The 22,714-nt window shown below is 37.5% G+C and overlaps 1 protein-coding gene across 3 annotated transcripts in view; it reads left to right on the forward strand.

Moving 5' to 3' along the window:
* Positions 1–22,714, forward strand: part of STARD13 (StAR related lipid transfer domain containing 13) — a 708,719-nt gene that overhangs the window by 654,012 nt on the left and 31,993 nt on the right. For all 3 annotated transcript variants that reach the window (XM_027877625.1, XM_027877627.1, XM_027877626.1), the window contains 2 exons: positions 10,008–10,071; positions 21,120–22,519. In XM_027877625.1, the coding sequence (XP_027733426.1) occupies positions 10,008–10,071; positions 21,120–22,519 (1,464 nt within the window). The remainder of the gene's footprint in view (positions 1–10,007; positions 10,072–21,119; positions 22,520–22,714) is intronic.

Below are 22,714 nucleotides of genomic sequence, written 5' to 3' on the forward strand. Positions count from 1 at the left end.
ATGTAATTAATGATTCACTCACTAAAACAAGTTACCACAAAGGCATTGGTAGCTTTACTTTTACTTACAACATATCCTTCCCTAGTCAGAGTTATCAGGATTGTGAAGATCTGCTGAAAATGCCATAGATGAGTTTTTAAAATCCTATCCAGCCTCATGAGTTCAGGACAAAGCATTCATTGTACACAGTGAATAACTTTCTGGAGTTCTCTCTTCCCACTGAAGTGATAATCTCAGAAGGGACTGAAGTAGGTCTTAGATGCCCCTTTCTCCTCAAATTCCATAGATAGAGTTCCCATACCCAAGTCCCCTGCTCTGTTATGTCGGTCTTCTATTTTAAATATTTCAGTGACTCTCTATTGACTGAAGAGTAAAGAGTAAACAACTACTCCTGATTGTTAAGATCCTTTTGTGATCTGGTTCCACTCCACCTTCCTAGCCTTGGGCGGTGTGCCTTTACTTCTTCCACTTCCAGCCTTACTCAACTCTTCTTTGTCCTCTCTTCTTTCTTTTTTTTATTTTTTTATTAATTTATTTTGATTTATCAATAATCGCTTCCATAGGCTTTTGAGTTTAAAATTTTTCTCCCCCTTCCTCCCCACCACCCTCCCCAAGATGGCACACAATCTGATATAGGCTATACATTTACATTCATATTAAACATATTTTCACATTAGCGATGTTGTAAGTAGAAATTAAAACCAATAGGAGGAACCATCAGAAAGAGGAAACAAAACTCAACAGAAGAGAAAAAAAAAATTAGCAATTTGGCTTCCATAGTTCTTTGTTTGGGTGTGGATAGCATTTTCCATCACAAGGCCTCTGGAGATGTTTTAGATCCTTGTATTGCCAGGAAGGGTTAAGTTTATCAATATTAGTCATCACACAACATGGCTGTTATTGTGTACAACATTCTCTTGGTTCTGCTCACTTCACTCAGCATCAGACCATACAAGTCTTTCCAGGTTTTTCTGAAGTCAGCCTGTTCATCATTTCTTATAGCACAATAGTATTCCATCACATTCATATACTATAACTTGCTCAGCCATTCCCCAACTGATGGGCATCCTCTCAATTTCCAATTCTTTGCCCCCACGAAAAGAGCTGCTATGAATATTTTCGTGCATGTGGGTCCTTTTGCCATTTGTGTGATCTCTTTGGGATATAGCCCTAGAAGTGCTATTGCTGGGTCAAAGGGTATGCACATTTTTATAGCCCTTTGGGCATAGTTCCAAATTGCTCTCCAAAGTGGTTGGATCATTTCACAACTCCACCAACAATGCATTAATGTTACAATTTTACCACATCCTCTCCAACATTTATCATTTTCCTGTTTTGTCATGTTGGCCATTCTGATAAGCGTGATAGGAGTTGTTTTGATTTGCGTTTCCCTAATCAATAGTGATTTAGGGCATTTTTTCATATGACTATAGATGGCTTTAATTCCTTCATCTGAGAACTGTCTGTTCACATCCTTTGTTTGTCCTCTCTTCTGATTCTCCCCTTTCCCATTCTGTATTCCTTTGCTTCAGGCCAAGCCTCTGAGGAGTGGAATGAATTCCTCACCTCTATCTTTTGAGCTGTTTCCCTTTCTTCAAGGCATTGGACCCTGTACCACATTCTCTGTGAAGCTTTCCCAATTACCCCTAAGGGGAATAGTGATCTTTTCCATCTAAAGACTTTTCAGAAGACTTTGACCAAAGTGCCTTCCAAAGCACTTAACTGACTCTCTCCTACGTTATGAATTAGTTTTTCTTAGTATTTGATTATAAGAGGGAGGGGGTCTATGTTAATTACATTTTGATATCACATAGTGACTTATATGTAGTAGATGCTTTAGGAGGGTTTGTGGACTTGATAAATGGTTGTTAGATGAATGAAGCTGTGATCTTAACTTTCCTCCTACTCTCGCCCTCTCTCCCTTCCATGATGTCTCATTCATCAGAGCTTGGTCTGTTTTCCTTTGGAAGTCAACTAAAATACTATGTCACTGCTTTTGTGAACATCTGGATTTTTGTTTCATAACATCTCATTTTTGGCATAGAAACTTAGCTCATTCTTCAGTTTGCCTTTTTGTCCCTCTGGAAAAAAAAAAGAGCAATTTTTTGTGAGTACAGCCTCATTTTGCAGGAACAGAACTCAGTATTTATGGCCACAACATGACCCCTTGAAAAGAGAAGGGCTGTAATGAAAACATCAGCCAACCTTTGATCATGCCATTCCAGGGCACTATTATAACACCATGACAGATACTATTCTATTTTTACAGCGCTCTTTCCCCCATACACACACACTCCTCCCCCCAAATACCATAGAACTCTCATGTTTGATGGCCTATGAATTTTTTTTTGAGGCCCAACCCTCATGAGGTTACATACCATAGTTGTTTATTTGGCATATATTTTGCTGCCCTTTTTTCCAAAATCTGTGTTTACATGAACTTTGAAGACATTAAGACCTTTCCCATGCCCTACAGCAACACTGTATAAGTACACACACACACACACACACACACACACACACACACACAGGGGGGTGTTTCCCCCAGGCTTTGATCTCAGTGTTGGTAATGATCATTCCTTCAGATAATTTTGTTTCATCAAGTGTCCTTATGCCACACCCAGGGCAGTAGTGAGCACACTGGATTGGTTAGGTACCTGCATCCATTGACACATCTGCAAAAGGTAAGAAGTTCAGGCTGCCTGGACTTAAATCAAAGCACATATGGCAAATGAACAATTACTCCTGGTTGTCACTTCTCTTGCTTCCTTGACAGGAATGTTGGAAATGCCGTTGAAAAACTGATGTTTGTGCCAGCACGGAATACTAGCTGACCAATTTGACTTCCAATAAGGAGGGAGAGGGAGTTATTCTTGTAAAACTTGATTATTAGGAAATAAAGTTCCTCATTTTCCCCTGTGCAGAAAGCAAAACATACAACTACAAACTGATAGGTCTGTTGTTTCGTCTTCTGCAGCTGTGAAGTTCCATTATCAGTCAAAATTGAATGAAAGTGAATCACAAAAGCAATTATTATAATGTTTCCTAATAGGATATCATCAGGGCCAGAGTGAGAATCATGAATTACATTTTCCCTGCCCAATGGTCTTTTGTTTTTATTTCTTTTTTGATTCTAGTAGATCCTTCAGAACTTCAAATTTCAGTTTTTAAAATTGGATTTCTTTTCACCTTTAAATAACTGTAAGTCCTGTTAATGGATTCTTGGAATAAAAGTAGGAAACAAGGACTTTATAATAAAACATCAGTTTGGTGAAAGACTTCTTCCCAAAAAGCCAATTACTTTGTTGATGTAATCATATTCATTTTCTTTCCATATGGTTAGGTTGGAAAGGATCTGTTTTGTTTGTCTTTCTATCACAGGACTTTTCTCTTTGGCTCTCAATATAATTAAGCAATAGATCCTATGAATAATCCTATAGGAAAGAAGACAGTCAATAAGCATTAAGGACCTACTATGTGTCAGGCACTGTGCTAAATACTACAGAAGAGAGAATGCTGGTCTTACAGTCAGGAGACCTATGTTCAAATCTTGACTCTTAACACTTTCTAACTATATGACCACAGACAAGTTACTTTCTCGTTCTTATTTTTCTCATTTTTAAAATACAAATGATACTACTTATATAACCTACCTTGAAGGCTTGTGGGAGAGAGAAGCATTTTATAAGTCTTGAAATATGCTATATGTATGAGTTGTCCCTTACTCAAAGTCAGACACATCTCAGCTCCACTTTAATCTTGTTTGTAGTCAGAATGAATTGTGTATTTGTGAGTGGAAAAATACCTTTGGGACTCTACATGGTATTTAGGTGATTCATAATCTTCTAAAGAACATTTGTGTCAAGAGATGCACAAGAGTCATACAGGAAGAGTGGTTTGGAGTGGTGGTGGGTGTGGAAGAGAGGTAAAAGATGCATCAGTGGATGGAATAGTCACACTTATGAAATAAATTACTGATCCCCATCAGCATATGAGTCACTTATCTCTACTCCAAGTTCATGTATTTACTCTAGAAAATACTCCTCACACTAAAAACAGGTCTACATTAGTGCAATTAGGGAGCCCTAAAAAGTTGTGAGCAGGAGGATGATAGGGTAAGGCTTGTGCACTGCAGAAATTGTTTTTTACAGCTACGTGAAGGGTGAATTGGAGAAGGGAGAGATGAGAAGCCGGTTGATCAGTTAGGAAACTATTACAGTAGTCCAGGTAAGAGGTGATGCTTGCCTAAACTAAGATGGTAATGTGGAATGGAAAGAAGGGGATAGATGTAGGAGATGCTGAAGAGGTAGAATTGACAAGACTTGGTGACAGATCAGATATGAGTAAGCAGTGAGAAGGGGTGAGAATGAGAAAAGTGGAAGAACTGAGGACAATCCTGAGGTGCTAGTGTCTGCAACAGAACTAGGGAACACGGTTTAGAGGGAAAGGTGATCAGTTATGTTTTAGACACATTGAGTTTGAGCTAAGAATGGGACATCTCCAAAGATGTCCAGCAGGTATGGTGAGACTAGAACTTAGGAGAGAGATGTAAGGGATGGATATGTACATCTGAAAAATTGAAGGGATCAAAAGAGAAAAGAATATCAGTTCCTTTGTCACTTGGGCCTCAGCTTTTAAAAGGCAACAACAGCTCTCCTGAATGTGTCAAAAAGCATATTTGAAGTACAGCATAAAGACTTCTGTACTTCTTTTTGTACATAAAGCCAAAAAAAAAAAACTGGTAGGGTTTCTTTTTTTCATCTACCTTCATTAAGATGATGCACTCAGCATTTTGCAGAGCTCAGAATGGTTTCTTTGTACTTAAGATGAAACCAAATTTGTTTTATCTTTGGTCATGGGACATGAATCCTCCACAAAAACCTAGTGACATGCCTCATGATTCCAAAAGCCAGCTCTTGGATTCTACCAAGCTTTAATGTCTTCAGATACAGAGTTGGTAATAGGCTGCCCATTGTCCAAGGACTAGCCTGAATAAATGATGATCATTCAGGTAGCATTTATTAAGCACCTACTATATGCACTATTTATCATTTGCACAAAAGACAAAAGTAAGATAATTCCCCCTTTAAAGAGTTTATATTCTGTCTTGTTAGAGATAACAAGAGGGGTAGCTAGGTGGCCGGGTGGATAGAGCACCGGCCCTGAAGTCAGGAGGACCTGAGTTCAAATTTGACCCCAGACATATACATAACACTCACTAGCTGTATGACTCTGGGCAAGTCACTTAACCCCAATTACTTCACACACACACAAAAAAAGGAGATAACAATAGCTGGCATAAGCCCTTTAAAACTTGCAAAGTACTTTACCTTTATTATATCATTTGATGACAACTCGCTCAGGTACCTGCCAAGTTTGGAGAGCCTCATCATGACTAATAATTTGTCCACTAGCTAATGAAATCTGACTGTGACCAAACAAATAATCTGCAAAATGGGATCCAATTTCTATTGATTTCCTTCTGGTGGCAAATGATAATAAGGGGGACAGAAGGTGCTAAGAATTATACAGTTCTTAGGCCACTTACAGACATTGGTTTCAGAATATAAGATCTTTGTCCTATGATCAACTAAATGATACAATATAGGAAGGAACTAAACCATTTCCATTCTTACCAGAACTGAAATCTGAAGATGTAATGAAAACTCCATTCAATTCAATAATTCAATGAGTGTTTATTAAATATCTCCTAAAAAAAAAAAAGAGTATTAGCCTTCAGGATGCTTACATTCTCCTGAAGGATGCAACAGTATGCAAACAAGTGTAATGCAAGAAAAAAATGAGGAAGAGAACACTAGTGATTAATAATAACAATCAGAGAAGACATCACAAAGAAGGTAACACCTGAGCTGGTTCTTCACAGAAGACAGTCATTCCATTTAGTTAAACCAAGATAGCTCCTAGTTCATCCTGGGATAGTAGAATAATGGAATTAATAGAATTGGTTGTATCACATGCCAAGGGCAACAAGAAAGATCTTTTTGTAGGACACTTGGTCATATCACTTTGCTGTGCTTCTGATGAGTATAGGCAAGGGGACCATGATGAAGACATTTTCAAAAAGTAGACCAGTATCTGTTGCAAAGATTTAGCACTAAAGAAATTTGATGATAAGCTTGACAAGATTCTGTAAAACAGAGTCAAAATATATGTCAATCCTTGATGATCTCTACGCAAAAGTGGTCACATGAAGAAGTTGTAAGAATAGTTGGAAAATATTCAGGATTAGGAAAGAAAGATAGAAAATGCAGAACTTTACATCTGGGATCATAGATACTTTACAAAAATTGCTGGAAATCCATATACCTGAATAACATCACCAAAAAAAATTGAAATTGACTCTTTCTTTTCAGAAAATGGCACATTGCCAACATAAGTGTCATTTCGGAATTAGCTGTGTTCAGTCAAATCATTGATTGCTAAAACAAAGATCAAAATTGACACCAGGTTAGGAAAAAGGATTAAGATAATCATCAGACATGATTACAGCAGCTCCAGCACAACCTATTGAAATTATCTGTGGCCTATAAAATATGGGAAAGAGGTAAACTCAAAGGCATTGATTTTCATTATCACTGTTTGTCAGGGAGGTTCAGTCAATGTAAAGCAGTCATTACAGCAAGGAGGCCAAAAGAACCCAGAAAAATGTCTTGGCCATTAAAAACATAATATAGTTGCCAAGCAGAGAGAAATGACAGTGAAGAGAAACATGAATTTAGAACATAAGATCATTTGCAAAATATTACAGAATAAGATGATGAAAGATTATAACCAGAGTAATTTCACAAAATGGCAAAAACCAACTGGAAAGGAAAATGAACCTGAAAAAAATTAGCCAGATCATTCCAAAGATGTTTATGCATAAAATTGGAAAGGGAACAATAGATAGATATGAAATAAGAGAAATTTATTAGTGCTTCTGTAGAGCTCTACCCTCTTTCTCAGTGACATGGAATCTCGATCTTTGGACATCTCAGTACACGATGTACTATACAATGATATAGAAATGAATTTCAATAAAATGAAGTCAGGAAGAAAAGCTATACCAGATTGAATTACAGAGGAAATCTGTGCTGGTGCCTACTCAGTTTTAAAAGCAATCAAAAATGAATTTTTAAGATATGGTAGAGAAAATTCCAAAAGAAAGAGTATACCATGAATGCTGTTACTACAAAATAAGATATCCAAGAGGGCATCAGTAACTACTGGTTCATGTGCCTAATTTCTCATCTCTGGAAAATCTTTACAATCTATAAATATAGATCTTTCCATATCTATCTACATCTATATATTCATACATACACATTTTGAGGACATTTTTCAAGAAATAGGTAGATTTTTGCAGGTGATTCTTTACAACAGACTATATCTTATTCACAAAAGTGACTGAATGGTGCAGAAAACACTAAGACTGTATAGTCCTCTTTAGAAAATCGCCTGTAAAAGTTTGTTCATCCCCTTGTAGAACATATGCATTGGTTGTTTTTTTGTTTTTGTTTTTGTTGTTGTTGTTGTTGTTGTTGTTTTAAGCATTTGATTCAATGGAGCATATCTCGGACTTGAAGATTTCTTGAGCAAGCACGTGTTAGTATTATACAAGATTCCTTGGTCGATACAACCAGAAAGAACTTTATTCAATGGTCCTCTGATTTTTTTAGTATTATGAGGTATATATACCCTTTAAACCACAACCATGCCCAATGTCCAAATGGAAAAGGGATTCACCCTAGATGTTGCTTAGTAGTTATCTTTATTTTTAAGTGGTTTATTGATTTTTTTGCATGTTTACAACACTCTCAGTTCTCAGCAAGACCCCCCCCTCTTTTTTTTTTTTTTTTTTTAGGCAATTGGGGTTAAGTGACTTGCCCAGGGTCACACAGCTAGTAAGTGTCAAGTGTTTGGTCTGAGGTCGGATTTGAACTTGGGTCCTCCTGACTACAGGGCCAGTGCTCTATCCACTGCGCCATCTAGCTGCCCCAAGACCCCCTCTCTCTTAAAACAAAACAAAAAAACCCAAGTAAAACAAATGTAACACAGTGACTATGACTGACAATATTTAAGTACATTTTATCATCAGTTCATCTGGAAGCAAGATTAGATAGTGTCTATAATCTGAATTCTGATATATTTTGGTTTTGTATTCCTTTATATCATTTTAGTCGTTGTGTGTGTGTATAATATATATGTGTGCGTGTGTGTGTGTATATATATATATATTTCTCTTCAGTTTCTGTTTCCTTCATTATGTATCAGTTCTTCTAAGTTTTCCAGTATTTCTTTGATTTTCTCACAATTTAGAGCTTAACCAACAGTGTACTGATTCACTGAGGTCTTTTCTACATGCTTCCTGTTTTATGATGACATTGTGCTAATTACATCAAACTTTATAATATGCAGCTATATGGGCAGGCCATTAAGCTAATCCTTATTAGAGTTTGCATATATACTTCACAGAGCCAATTACAGAATTGAACAGCAGGGAGGTGAGCTGAATTGCATTTGAGAAATTATACAGAGCTTTCAGAGATCACAAGCTCTGCTCCCAAAGTACGTTTGTATTGTGATTCCCAGTAGAGCTTTATACCTATAAATCATGAAACACCACAGTATTGGAAGGATGCAAATAGTACATGATCTGAAGGACAATGGAAAGATGTTTGAGTTTAACTGTACTCTAAGATATAGCTATTGATGACGTATACGTAAGAAGTAACATAAAAGATATAATCAAGGACATTTATATCTGAAAAAGAAGGTGGGCTATTCATATATCAAGATAAGGGATGACAACTCATGAACTGCCCAAATATTGCTCTTGGTATCCATGAAATATTAAAATATCCAGAAGCAGGTCTTTAATACACTACACAGATTTCTACAAAGACCTAAGTAAAAATTGCTCAGGATGAGAAAATCTGGATGATTTCTATCTTCACTGATGGAATACTCAAAATTGATGAGAGCACAGATATATTAAATATTAGAGTCTAAGAAAATTGAATGACACAGATAAATGAAATCTAGAGATAATGGGAAAACATCATTCTGACCAATAGTTTCGCTTCTCACCTAATCAAACTTGTCACCAGAGTTACAAAGAAAAGGAAAGTTAAATGTTTTTAGTTTTCTATCTCATTTCCCCTGAGAACCTTCTGGTAGAAATGAGAAAAGAGAGAAAGTAAATAATCTGGATTATTGGGCCCCCACAACACCCATAGTTTTCTATAGTAATCTATTATTATTTATCTACATCCAACAAGTTACTTGTCTTACTCCTACTACATTAAAAGTTTCTTCTGGGTAGGAACATGTGCCCTATTTATCTTTTGTGCCCATATTTATCTTTGTCTCTTCCTCACTACCTAGTAATGGTGTATTACATTTGTTAAATGTTTAATAAGTGTTTATTGAATGAATAAAACAAGTGGCTCTAAAGTAGTCAACATAATTTAAAGACTAAATAAATTCAATCCAAGTGTTTTCTTTGTTTCTATCATTTAAAGTTATTCAAGTGAACAGCTTCCATCTCATAAGGTACTGAAAAAATGATAGAATTTCCAAAACTAACCTTTCCTCACCATAATGGGAAGCACTTTTTGGCCAAACTTATAACGATCCAGGCCCTTGTGATAAAATGTGAATAAAATGCGACTGTGATAAACTACTCTCTTCTCTATCGTGTGTTTGTGAGTGAGTGTTAAATGTCTAAAAAACATTAAAAATTAAAGATCATCTCTAAAATACCACTTTTCCCAAACAACATGTTGAAATACTTAAAAGCCTGTTTAATTTATCAACATTTTTTAATAGTGCCTGTCCCAGCATGGCAGTATAAAAAGAGCACAGATTGCTGTCTGCTGATGTTACAAGCATGCTCATGGAAGAAAGGACCCCTTTTGGAAGCTTGTCAAAGTGAAAAGAAGTTTTGTGGGGTTTTTTCTGCCCTCAGTACTGTTTGTGGTAATGTTGTTTTGCTTTATTTTTAGACGACTCAACACATTGAACAGGTGTGCCCCAATGAAACTTGATGTGAACATCCAAAGGAAAAAGGTAGGTGAGGAAATCGACATCAAAATAATGGCTGTAATGGTAGAAAAGCCATGCTTCTGTAGTTTTGAACTAGATGAACTTTCCATTTTAATGATGAGAGGCAAAATTTTGAAGCTTGTAGGATGTGGTTTGTTTTGTTTTGTTTTGTAGTACTGTGTCATACAGTTTAGCTATGCCCTATGACATGCCATTTTCTTGTCATTTTTTCCCCAAGGGTTTGCACAGAGATCTCATAATACCTTAAAATAACTGTAATGTTTATAATAATAATGCAGAAGTTAGTCTTTGCAGGCTGGGTCAATAACTTCTAGAGTTACTGAAAGTGGGAGTGTGTGGCCATATGGAAGGCCATATGTTTATCTTCTTCCATCATACAAGAAATCTTGTTTTTGTTTTTTGCTTTTTTTTTCTAGAAAAGAAAACATAATTTGTAGCTTTGATAAAAAGAAAGGATTTCACATTCTGGGGTGGGTGTAGAGACATGTATGAGCATATATATTTCCGTGTATATGAAAAAATAATTGTTTCAAAGTCAATCTTGAAACTTTAAGATAATCTTAAGCTTGACTTCCTGCTCTAGAAAAAGCACAGTTACATAGATTTTGGTACAGCTCACCTCAAAAGCACATTTTTGGGCCTCCCTTGGAATTTGAAGGAAAATAAGCAAAAAATGAAAGGGAATCTCCAAAAGAAAATTAGAAGCTGAGTGTTTCATCTAGTCAAAATAACAGAGAAGAGTATGGGAATAAACCTTACAACAGCCGCCATGCTGAATAACCCTCTTGAGAAATGCACATGCTATTTGAGCCGTAAGGGTCAATTTTTGCTCTGAGTACACACATGGTTCTTATTGAAGCCAAGAAGAGCCACGCATTTGTGCCTGAAGTGTGGGGACCCAAAGTGTTTACGTATATTCATACTATACAAACATACTTATAATATGTATATAGGTATTTATAGATATGCCAGCCTGTTGCATATATTAGATTGTGGCATGTTTCAAGAGAAAATAATAAAATTAACAGTGTCATTCATCTTTCCTAAAATAAAATGATACTATTCCTTTTTAATTATTTCCAGCTTTTGAAAATTAAACACATGAAATACTTTTGATATCACCACTAGTTTATTCACTATGTGGCCTTATACCATCTTAACTATGCAAATCCTCTTCTGTAAACTTAATTTAATGTGCAGAACTTCTATGTTGGATTTTCCTGTGTAATTGGATAACTTATCAAAATTTTTTTAAATCATTGCTTAACCACAACTGTCACAAGAACAGCTTCCTTTTCAAATTGTGAAGTAAGGGGAGTGGGCAGAAGGGGGCGGTGGTCTTGGTTTTTAAATTAGCCATTTTAACTTACTTTCCATCTACTCACAGATCTGAACAATAACTAGTATTCATGGTTATGATGCTAGAAAACAACTAAAAGTAAATCGCTGTTTTATATTATGAACTCAACTGCTCTAAACCCCTATACAGATACTTGTAAGATACCAACTGGAACAAAACACAGATAGGCACTAAGTAGAAGTTGAGTGATTTAAAACTAAAATAGAAATCAAGGACTGTGACCCTACTTTACTGAAGCTTCAAAAGACTTTGGGAAAATGAGACATAAAAAATCAAAGCAGCAATTATATGCTATAGTTATAACTTCATGAAAAGTCAGGCAAGATCTCATTAAAAAAAAAAAAAAACTGAAATGAATACAAAAGCCATAACCCCCTTCTCCAGTCTGTAGAAGTTCAGGTTTGTTTAACCAGTGGAAGGAAGTCCTATAAAGATTTATCTTGGGGGCATGCTCACCCAGCTCTCTGAAAGCTAAGGAATACTTGCATTTCCATAGGCCTCCAAACCTCCCAAAAATGCACAGGAACCTGCAGCCTGGACAAGTGACTGCCTCTTAGGCCTATATATTAGAAAAGTGCAAGTTTCCAAGAAGGCACAGCTGAGGGTTTTTTGTTTTGTTTTGTTTTGTTTTGTTTTAAGAGATAGGTACGTTCTGTCATCTGAACTAATATTAATACCATGACCCACTTTTTAAATTTTTATCAAAAATGAAGCAATGTAATGTTTAGAGAACAGTCTCAGAACCAAGAAGATCTTGGTTCAAGTCCTGCCGACTGATGACCTTAGGCAATCAATTTGTTGAGAAGGTGCCAGCCAGCATTGATAGGACCCCAACCCAGAGAAATCTCAGGTCTACCCCATACCCATGTTTGTTAAAAATGAAACATTAGTCTCTGAAGGTGAATGGTTAAATCTTTCACTTCACTGCCCTATGGGACCATTTTTTTTTTGAGTTATTTTATTTTTGTTCTAATTAGAACATTATTGATGATTGAACCAAGAGCTGCGTGATGACTCCACTGAGACTAACCATGATTCTTCAGGCAGACATGCTTAATATGCCTCTCTTTGCCCTCTGGTTCTTCATCAGATCCCAGTGCAAGTCATATGCACCCACGCATGTGTGTACGCGGAGGCACACACAAAACTTAATGACCATTCATAGGCTTGCAGTAGAAAATAGTGTGAGGATCTGCCTCCTGTCCCAGTGAAATTCTTCGTGGTTGGAAAAGTTATGGGTCTTGATTGTGCATCTACTGGGATTTTAACCTTTTTTTGTGTCATGCACCCCTTTAGTAGTTTAATGTAATGGATGGACCCCTACTCAGAATAAAGTTTTTAATGCATAAAATACATAAGAGTACACAGAAAATATGTTTTATGAAAATTAAGTTTACAGACCCCACCCCAGCCTAAGAATCCCTAATCTAGGAGGTTCACAGAACCCTGACTGAAGAGACATTTTCTTGAAAGTCTGTCAGTGATCGCCATTTCATCCTTCTCGTCCTCTAAACCCCTCAACCAACAGTCTTAAATTACTTGGGGGCAATTCAGCTTTTCAATTTCTGTTAACCTTAATGTCAATTCCACAGCTAAATCCCAATGTGACTCTGGACTTCCTGCCTTTGGCAGCTCTGAATCATAAGGATCTCATGCTTCCAGATGGAAAGCAATATCAACTATTCCTCATCATTACTGATAAGATTTACCCTTAGTTCATGGCAACCTCCCTATCTTGTAGTATTCTTATTATGGCATACTAGACTGGACTAGAAGTCAGAGAATGGCTCTGCAAAAATGCTATATGTAATATGGGGGGGGGAAGAATGTACAATTCCTCAGTTTCTCCATCTGAAACCGAAATTAGAACAAAAATAAAATAATCATGCTTCCCTATATCTTCATATCCCAAACCAGTCCTCCCCACACAGAGGGAAGCACTTCATCCTTATCCTAGAAGGATGTAGCCATTGTGTAACACCTAAGAGGTGTTTAACACAAAAATAGGAACTAAGGTTACTGATTCATTTAGATTAATATGAAGAATGACCCAACGTGAAAGAGGATGAAACAGCTATATCAGCTGTCACACAACCAACCTCCTGATCATTTCAAGAGGAATAACAGCTGCTACCCCAGAAACCATGACCCTGCATAGTTCTCTCCTACTCCTGCACACCCCCGCATCTCCCAGCAAACTAAATATCATCCGGCAACCTTCTGTGGGGGAGCACAAGTGAGGAAGTTTTACTCAGCCACTCCCATGCAGTGGCAAGCATTACAAACTTGGCATTGTGCCCCTTGAGTCTTAGCTGATTTGAATGCTCGAGTGGGATTTGGTGGCTTCTGAAATATTCATAGGTAACTTGTTTCCTCTGTGTTTTCTTTAGATGGGTCACAGCGACCCAAATGCAGCAATATTTCCCTGGAGTAACTTTGTCCTTATTAACTGTTTTCCCACTTGTGTTTGTCTTTTGACTTAATTGTGCTGCCTTCTACAAAAGGCGGGCTTCCACTCTCCATCTCTGTGCCCCATCTGCTCAGCAAAAATAAAAGAATGCTAATTTAACCACTGTATCCTCAAGACCACATCTCATTTTCTAGCATCAGCAACCTGATTTGAGTTAGCTTTTGAGAGCAAGATGGGGCCAGCATTAAATACTGCTCTATTTTAGAGGATCTCAACTTAAACTTTTAAAGTATACTTATACTTTTAAAATGCTTTTTGGGGTCCCCCACTCCAAAATAGACTTTTTTCTAAATGCTCACTCAGGGGACCTAGTGGTCTTACTATAAATTTTGATGTATAGCGATGTCTTTATTTGAACAAATTCCCTGGGAACAAAGCTTCTTTATAGGAAGGCAGTCACGTTTAAAAAAAAATCTTCATAAATCATGCAAAGCAGAGAGGCCTGCATCTGCAGCTGCAAAGACAGAAATATCCACAAAAACAGCTTCAATCTGTCCCTATTCAATTGAAGGTAAAGAGAGCCCACCAGAGGAAAGATTTTGATATCAGCTAAAATGGTCTTCAGGCTCTGTAAATTAAGAGGTGTTTTATTTTTTATTTCGTTAAATATTTCCTAACGTAAAAATTTTTTTCATAATCATTTTTTAAAATTTGGAGTTCCAAATTTTCTCCCTCTGTCCCATCCTTCCCCTCCTCTCTGAAAAGGCAAGCAATTTGATTTTGATTATACACATGAGATCATGCAAAATGTATTTCTGTATTAGCTATGTTGCAAAAGAAAACACAAACAAAATAAAACAATAAAAACAAAGTAAAAAAAGTAAGCTTCAGTGTGTATTCAGAGTTCATTAGTTCTCTTTCTGGAGGTGGATAGCATTTTTTATCGTGGGTCCTCTGGAATCATCTTAGATCATTGTCTTAATCAGAGAAGCTGAGTCTTGCAGTTGGTAATCATTACACTGTTGGTGTTATTGTGTACAATGTTCTCCTAGTTTTTCTCACTTCATTTTGCATGAGTTCATATAAGTCTTACCAGGTTTTTCTGAAACCATCTCCTTGTCTTTTCTTCTAGAAATAGAAAAATATATAGATATATAAGTATATATATGGAAATACTACATATAGTATTTCATCACAATCATATACCACAACTTGTTCAGCCATTCCCCGATTGATGGGCATCACCTTGATTTCCAATTCTTTGTCACTACAAAAAGAGCTGCTATAAATATTTTTGTAACACAGAGATCCTTTCCCCTTTTCTTTGATCTCTTTGGAATACAGACCTAATAATGGTATTGTTGGGTCAAAGATGTGCACGGTTTTGTAGCCCCTTTGGTCATAGTTCCAAATTGCTCTTCAGAGTGGTTGGAGTACTTCACCTCTTCACCCACAGTGCATCAATGTCCCAATTTTTCCACATCCCCTCCAGCATTTGTCATTTTCCTTTTCTGTCATATTAGCCAATCTGATAGGTATGAGGTGTCACCTTAGAGTTGCTTTGATTTGCATTTCTTTAAGCAGTAGTAATTTAGAATATTTTTTCATGTGACTATTGATAGCTTTGATTTCTTCTAAAAACTGCCTGTTCATATTCTTTAACCACTTATCAACTGAGCAATGGCTCATATTTTATAAATTTGTCTTGGTTCATATATATTTGAGAAATCAGGCCTTTATCAGAGAAACTTACTAATTTTTCCCAGTTTACTGCTTTTCTTCTAGTTTTGATTATATTGGTTTTGTTTATGCAAAAGCTTTTTAATTTCGTGTAATCAATTATTTGTATTATTTCCCATAATTCCCTCTATTTCTTCTTTGGACATAAACTCTTCCCTTATCCATAGATCTGACAGATACATTTTTTCATGCTCCCCTAATTTACTTTTATCACTCTTTGTCTAAATCATTTAAACATTTTGACTTTATCTTGGAATGTGATGTGAAATGTTGGTCTATGCCTAGTTTCTGCCAAACTGCTTTCTGGTTTCCCTAGCAATTTTTGTCAAATGTTGAGTTTTTACCCCCAAATCTTGGATCTTTGGATTTATCAAACACTAGATTACTATGGTCAATTACTACTGTGTATTTTACACCTAATCTATTCCACTGATCTACCAGTCTATTTCTTAGCTGATACTACCTTGTTTTGATGATTATACAATTTGTAATATAGTTTGAAATCTGGTATTTCTAGACTGCCTTCCTTAACATTTTTTTCATTGATTCCCTTGATATTCTTGACCTTTTCTTCTTCCAGATGAATTTCATTAATATTTTTTCTAGCTCTGTAAAGTAATGGTTTGGTAGTTTGATTGGTATGACACTAAATAAGTGAATCAACTTAGGTTAAACTGTCATTTTTATCTTTTTCCTCTGCCTACCTATGAACAATTAATATTACTCCAATAGTTTAGATGTTTTTATTTGTACAAAAAGTGCTTTTGTAATTGTGTTCGTATAATCCCCAGGTTTGTCTTGGCAGGTAAACTCCCAAGTATTTTATATTTTCTGTAGTTTTCTTTTTTTTTTCTTTTTATTTTTTGGGGTTTTTTTTGGGGGGGGGGGTTAGGCAATGGGGTTAAGTGACTTGCCCAAGGTCACACAGCTAGTAAATGTTATGTGTCTGAGGCCGGATTTGAACCCAGATCCTTCTGACTCCAAGGCCAGAACTCTATCCACTATGCCACCTAGCGACCCATTGTCTGTAGTTTTCTTAAATGGAAGTTCTCTTTCTATCTCTTTCTGCTGGGTTTTATTTGTAGTTCATAGAAATGCTGATGATTTACGTGGGTTTATTTTATATCCTGCAACTTTGCTGAAGTTTTTCATTGTTTGAACTAGTTTTTTAGTTGATTCTTTAGGGTTCTCTAAGTATACCACTATTTCAATATAATTGGTTTCCTGTGTAATCCTACATATTTTATTTTATTCATTTAAAAAAAATTATTCTGGCATGGGGTCCATAGTCCAGACTGCCAGTGAGGAGCCCGTGTCAGAATGAAGGGTTAACAATCTCTGCTAGACTTTCCTTTGGTGATTTCTTTTCCTCTTCTCCCCCACAGAGGCTTTCTGCCTACAGTGATGGGGATTCTGATGGTAGGCATTTATAGTTATTGACTGAACCTCCGATAAGACTCAGTCACACTGAAGTGTTGCCTCAATAGAGAACTTGTGATTTTAAGCCTTGAAGAAGTAGTTATAAATATGAAGTAAAAGGCTTTATCATTCATAACTAAGTTTGGGGTTTCAGCATCTAAGTGGAGAGATTTTTGCTTTAAGCATAAACCACAAATACCACAATCTCTTTAGCTCCTGTTTCCCAAAGTCTCCTCTCCTACCTCCCCTAAACTTTGTTCCAACCATAAGTTCCCTGCCAACCACCCTAAGGCTCTTAGAAGCAGTTTTTAGGTTTTATGGCACATTTGACATTATTTTAGTTGGTATTTGATCTTACATACTGTAACCTCCTCTTCCCACTCTTCCACATCTGGGTCCTTGAGCATATCTCTATGCCTCCTCTATCAGTAAGTTTCTGATAAATATGTTTTTAGAAAGCATCCTCTTCATTAATGAAGGCATTGCTGTACTATTCCTCTTAAGTCTTCTATCCGGATGCAAACTCATTATGACTTAGCAACATTGTATGACATGAGCTAATGTGCCATCTGGATGCATTATTAGAAGTGCAATGTCCAAAGCAAAGAAGGTTAATCCTGTTCTGCCCTATCCTGGTCAGAACACTCCTAGGATATTCAGTCAAGTTCTGGGTGCCATATTTTCTAAAGGGCATTGACTAAATTTCAGTGAGGTTGTGTGACTTGACAAAAGTCATATAAAGAATAAGTAGCAAAGCTAGGATTTTAATCTAGTTCTTTTGATCTAAATCCAGTGTACATTCTACTGTGCCATGAGTGAGCCTTTTACAACATTAAGATCCATGATTAAAATTTTACTATACCTTCTTTTTGTCTAATGTTAACTCATAGCTTTCATAGAGAAAAACTGTAGTTTCAGATAACTTCTAGCAATGTCCCAAGGAAGAGGCCCCAGTTGAATAGAGGTACCTTGGTCAGCTGAGTTCTACCAGCAGTAGAGTCGCAGAGAATGTTTGAGTTGGAGGGGCAGTCATCAATACCACTTGAAGAGTACTGATTTTCTTTCCCAGTCACCGGCCAATGAAAAAAGTGGAAATTGTTCACATGTGACTCTATACTGTTTTCGTCCTCATGGTAAAAGATAGAGGAAGTCATGTACACTCAACATTAGTTTAAAAAAACAAAAACATTTTGTAGCCAGCTCACAACTAAGGGCAGCTAGGTGGCACAGTAGGTAGAGTGTCCGGTCTGGACTCATCTTTCTCAGTTAAAATTCAAACTCAGACATTTACTAGTTGTGTGATTCTAGGCAATTCACTTAACCCCATTTGCCTCAGTTTCCTCATCTATAAAATGAGCTGGAGAAGGAAAGGCAAATCACTCTAGTATCTTTGCCAAGAAAAGCCCAAATGAGGTCAGGAAGAGTCAGACACAACTGAAAAATGACTGAATAACAACAATACAACTAACATGCTAACACGCAAAATTAGTTTTTGTAATTTTCCTAGTTTTAGTTACTTACATATACCCAGAAATTATCCATTTTTGTTGCACTGTGACATTGTAACCAATAATAATGACTTATGATAGGGCATTGTGATGTAATGCAGATAGAGAGCTAACCTCAGAATCAATAAGACCTAGGTTAAAGTTTTGCATCTGATGCTGATTGACTGTGACAATGACTTAACCTCCCAGCACTCCAAGTAACTGTGAGATTACAAATTGCAAAATAGTTATTGACTTGCATTGGAAGTTTATAATAATGATGATAATAATAATAATAACAATAGCAGTAGTAGTCATAGTGGTAGTGGTAACAGCTTTATATAGTGCATCATAATTACAAAATGCTTTTATAGAATCTCAGAATTGGGCCATCAAGGCCAGCTCGTAACTGAGCAGGAATCTCTTCTGCAGAATCTCTTGCTTCCTCGGAGTCTCGGCTGAAATCCCACCTTCTGCAAGAAGGTTTTCCCAGTCCTCCTTAATCTTATTGCCTTCCTCTGAGACTACTCCCACTTTATCATTTATAAATCTTATCTGTGTACAGTTGTTTTCATGTTTTCTCCTCCATTATACTGTGAGGCCCTGGACAGCAGGACCCCTGCGTTTTGCCTTTCCTTTTATCTCTAGCACTTGGCACAGTGCTGTTTTATTGACTGGCACACACATTTTGTTGTTCTTTCGTGTCTGACTCTTAGTGACCCCATTTGGGGTTTTCTTGGCAAAGATACTGAAGTGATTTGCCATTTCTTTCTCCAGCTCATTTTATAGATGAGGAAACTAAGGCAAACAGGGTTAAGTGACTTGCCCATGGTCACTCAGCTAGTAAGTATCTAAGGCCAAATTTGAACTCAGTAAGGGGAATCTTCCTGACTCCAGGCTAGTGCTCTATCTACTGTGCCACCTAGCTGCCCCAGTATGCACATAGTATGTGCTTAATAAATGCTAATTGGTTCTCTCCAACAAGTGGTCATCAAACCTTCACCTGAAAACCTCCAGTTAAGGAGACAACCCATTCCTCTTTTGGATAGCTCTAATTGTTAGTAATGTTTTTCATTATATGGAGCCTAATTCCGTTTTTCTGCAGCTTCTACCGTCAGGTGAAAATCTTCAAATATTTGAAGACAGTTATCATCCCTTCTTCCTGCCCCCCCCCCCCCACCTCTTTTCATTCCCATGCTAAACATATGCAATTTGTTCAGCCCATCAACCTGTGTTATGAATAGGCAAACTTTTGCCATCACATCTTTGAAAGGCTGTCACAACAGATTTGCTCTGCTTGGCCCTGGAGAACAGAACTAAGAACCATAGGTGGAAGTTACGGAAGGACATGTTTAGGCCATCATGTTACTCCTCTTACACTTTAATCTTCTCTAAGTAAAGTGTCTCTCATTTCTTCAGCCAGTCTTCATATAGCATGAACTTGGAGCTTTTCCTTCACTATTCTGGTTACTCATCCCTAGATGACCTAGTAGGTGATCTCCTATTTAGTGATATCCTTCTTCAAATGTGGCGCTAAGAACTAAACATGATATTCTAGAAGTGTTCAGCAAAATATAACAACAGTATTACCTCCCTAGACCTGGACATTCTTCCTCTCTCCGTTCTGCCATAGATTGCTCTAATTTCTTTGACTACCTTATCACACTGAAAACCATGCAAATTTTATGACAGGACTTATAGGTGAGGAAAATAACGCTCAGGTAAGTTGATTACACAGCTAGTGAGGAGACGCGTTGAATCTCAATTCCAGTCTTTTTGACTCAAACCACAATGTACTTTCCATTACACTACACTGCTCCTCAGGCTAGATGACCAGAAATGGCCACCCCAGTAACCACCGGATTAATGTCATCATAAAGTATCGGTTGATTCCCTCCTTGACTTCTAAAGACATAATCTCAGATAACTTTGGCACAGGCAAACTATATCAAGGATATAGCTTATTCAAAATAACTGAAGAAACACTGAACAAATAAAATAAATGTAAAAATAATAGTACTAACAAATGTTCATTTTATGGCATTGGGAGAAAGAGTTAACGGTGAAGTGAGTGTTATTAGAGTTTTATGTTTAGACAGCGAGGCCAGGAAAAAACCAACACCTATTTGCAATCAATCATGGAAGGCCTTGTACAGGCGATGTTTTTAGAACCTCTATGGATAATAGGAGGAAGAGATGTGGACAGGCTCAGGAAATAAGGGCATTGTAGGATATCTGGGAGGACTGGAAGCAGGGCTACTATGAATGAAAAAAAGAAACAGTGAATTTTAATTTGCTTGAGAAAGCTAGAGGGAATGGGTAAGTGAATGAGTGGAAAACTAAGGAAGTGAGAGATTATCCTTTTGAGAAGCAAAGCTTCTATTTTTCAATAGATTGCATATTTCAATAAGAATAGAATTGTAGAATTTTGAAGCTGGATGCTACCTCAAAGACTATCATGTCTCACCTTCTCATTATACAGATGAGAAAACTGAGGCTCAAAGAATAAGTTGCATGGCTACTCAAAAGCAGAACTAGAAACCCAAGTTTCCTGACTCACAGTTCCACATATTTTCCACTCCTCTACAAATAATGTCATTCTCCAAATAATATATTGTGCTATCATGTTTTTCAGAGTGAGGACTCAGATGAAGAAGACCTATGTATCAGTAACAAATGGACTTTTCAAAGGACAAGCAGGAGATGGTCTCGAGTGGACGACATCCACACGTTGTTCCCCCAAGCAAACAGACATGGATCGTCTGGGGACATCAGAATGAAAACCACCACAAGCAGTGAGAGCGTCCTTACTGACCTGAGTGAGCCTGAGGTCTCTTCTATTCACAGTGAAAGCAGCGGAGGGAGCGACAACAGGAGCCAGTCTGGCATCAACAGTACTGGCAGAGAGGTGTTTGACTGTACAGGACAGTACTGTGGGGAAACCCCAGTCATGCTCGACTCCACTTTGGTCAGCGGCAGCTTCTTACAGAACCCCAAAGACATTGCCAGTTATACTTTTCACCCAAAGAATGAGAAACCAGCGCGAACCAGAGCCAAATCTTTCTTAAAACGCATGGAGACGCTAAGGCCTAGAGGGACTCATGGCAAGGTAAAGGGATCAGCAAGGACAGGTGGCTTGGTAATAAGTGGGCCTGTTCTTCAACAGGAGCCAGAATCCTTAAAGACCATGCACTGTGTGCCATTAGCAAATGGGGATTTCCAAAACCCACCCCAAGATGCAGCCAAGAAAGGACTTCCATTCTCTGCCAAATCCAGCAGTGATAGCAGCCAATCTGAAAACAGCAGTAGTGGTGTGAGCACACCCTGCTTGAAGGATCGCAAGTGCCATGAAGCCAACAAACGAGGGGGGATGTATCTGGAAGACCTCGATGTTCTGTCTGGGACAGTACTGCAGGAAGTCATTGACCAAAACCATAAAAATGACTTTCATTCCCAGGAGAATCTTGTGGTCCATATTCCCAAAGACCACAAGCCAGGAACCTTCCCTAAGGCACTTTCTATTGAAAGCCTCTCACCAACAGATAATAGCAATGGGGTGAACTGGAGGACGGGCAGCATCTCTCTGGGCAGGCAACAGTGCCCTAGTACGAAAGAACCTAGACTTATGACTTCTTGTCACAGAGAAAGTAGAGTTAGTATTTATGACAATGTCCCTGGCTCACACTTGTATGCCAGCACTGGAGATCTTTTGGACTTAGAGAAGGATGATCTCTTCCCCCATTTAGATGACATTCTGCAACATGTTAATGGACTCCAAGAGGTAGTGAACCACTGGTCAAAGAATGTCTTGCCTGAGCTACAAACAGATGATGCATTAGCTGGGGAACCTGGCTTGTCGCCCTTTCCATCTCCCAACCAGATTACATTAGATTTTGAGGGGAACTCAGTTTCTGATGGTCGTACAACACCTAGTGATATGGAAAGGGATGGAACCTCCCTTAATGACTCAGAGGCAGCTGGAGTCAGAGAAAGGAGGGATTCTGGGGTTGGAGCATCACTCACCCGGCCAAATAGGTTGGTAATAACATTGATACACTTTCCTTTTTTCTCCACTAATTATGAGGAAACTATGTCAACAGAAATATAACATTCATTCAGAAAAGTATAGTGATTGAACCTAAGTTGAATTCCTATAATCCTGAATGTTTATCCTCTATTTCTACTTTATAAGTTTAACTAGAATGTTTGATTGGGATTTAAAATTTTTTA

This window comes from Vombatus ursinus, unplaced genomic scaffold (assembly GCF_900497805.2).
Source record: "Vombatus ursinus unplaced genomic scaffold, bare-nosed wombat genome assembly UNPS02014813.1, whole genome shotgun sequence".
NCBI lineage: Eukaryota > Metazoa > Chordata > Mammalia > Diprotodontia > Vombatidae > Vombatus > Vombatus ursinus.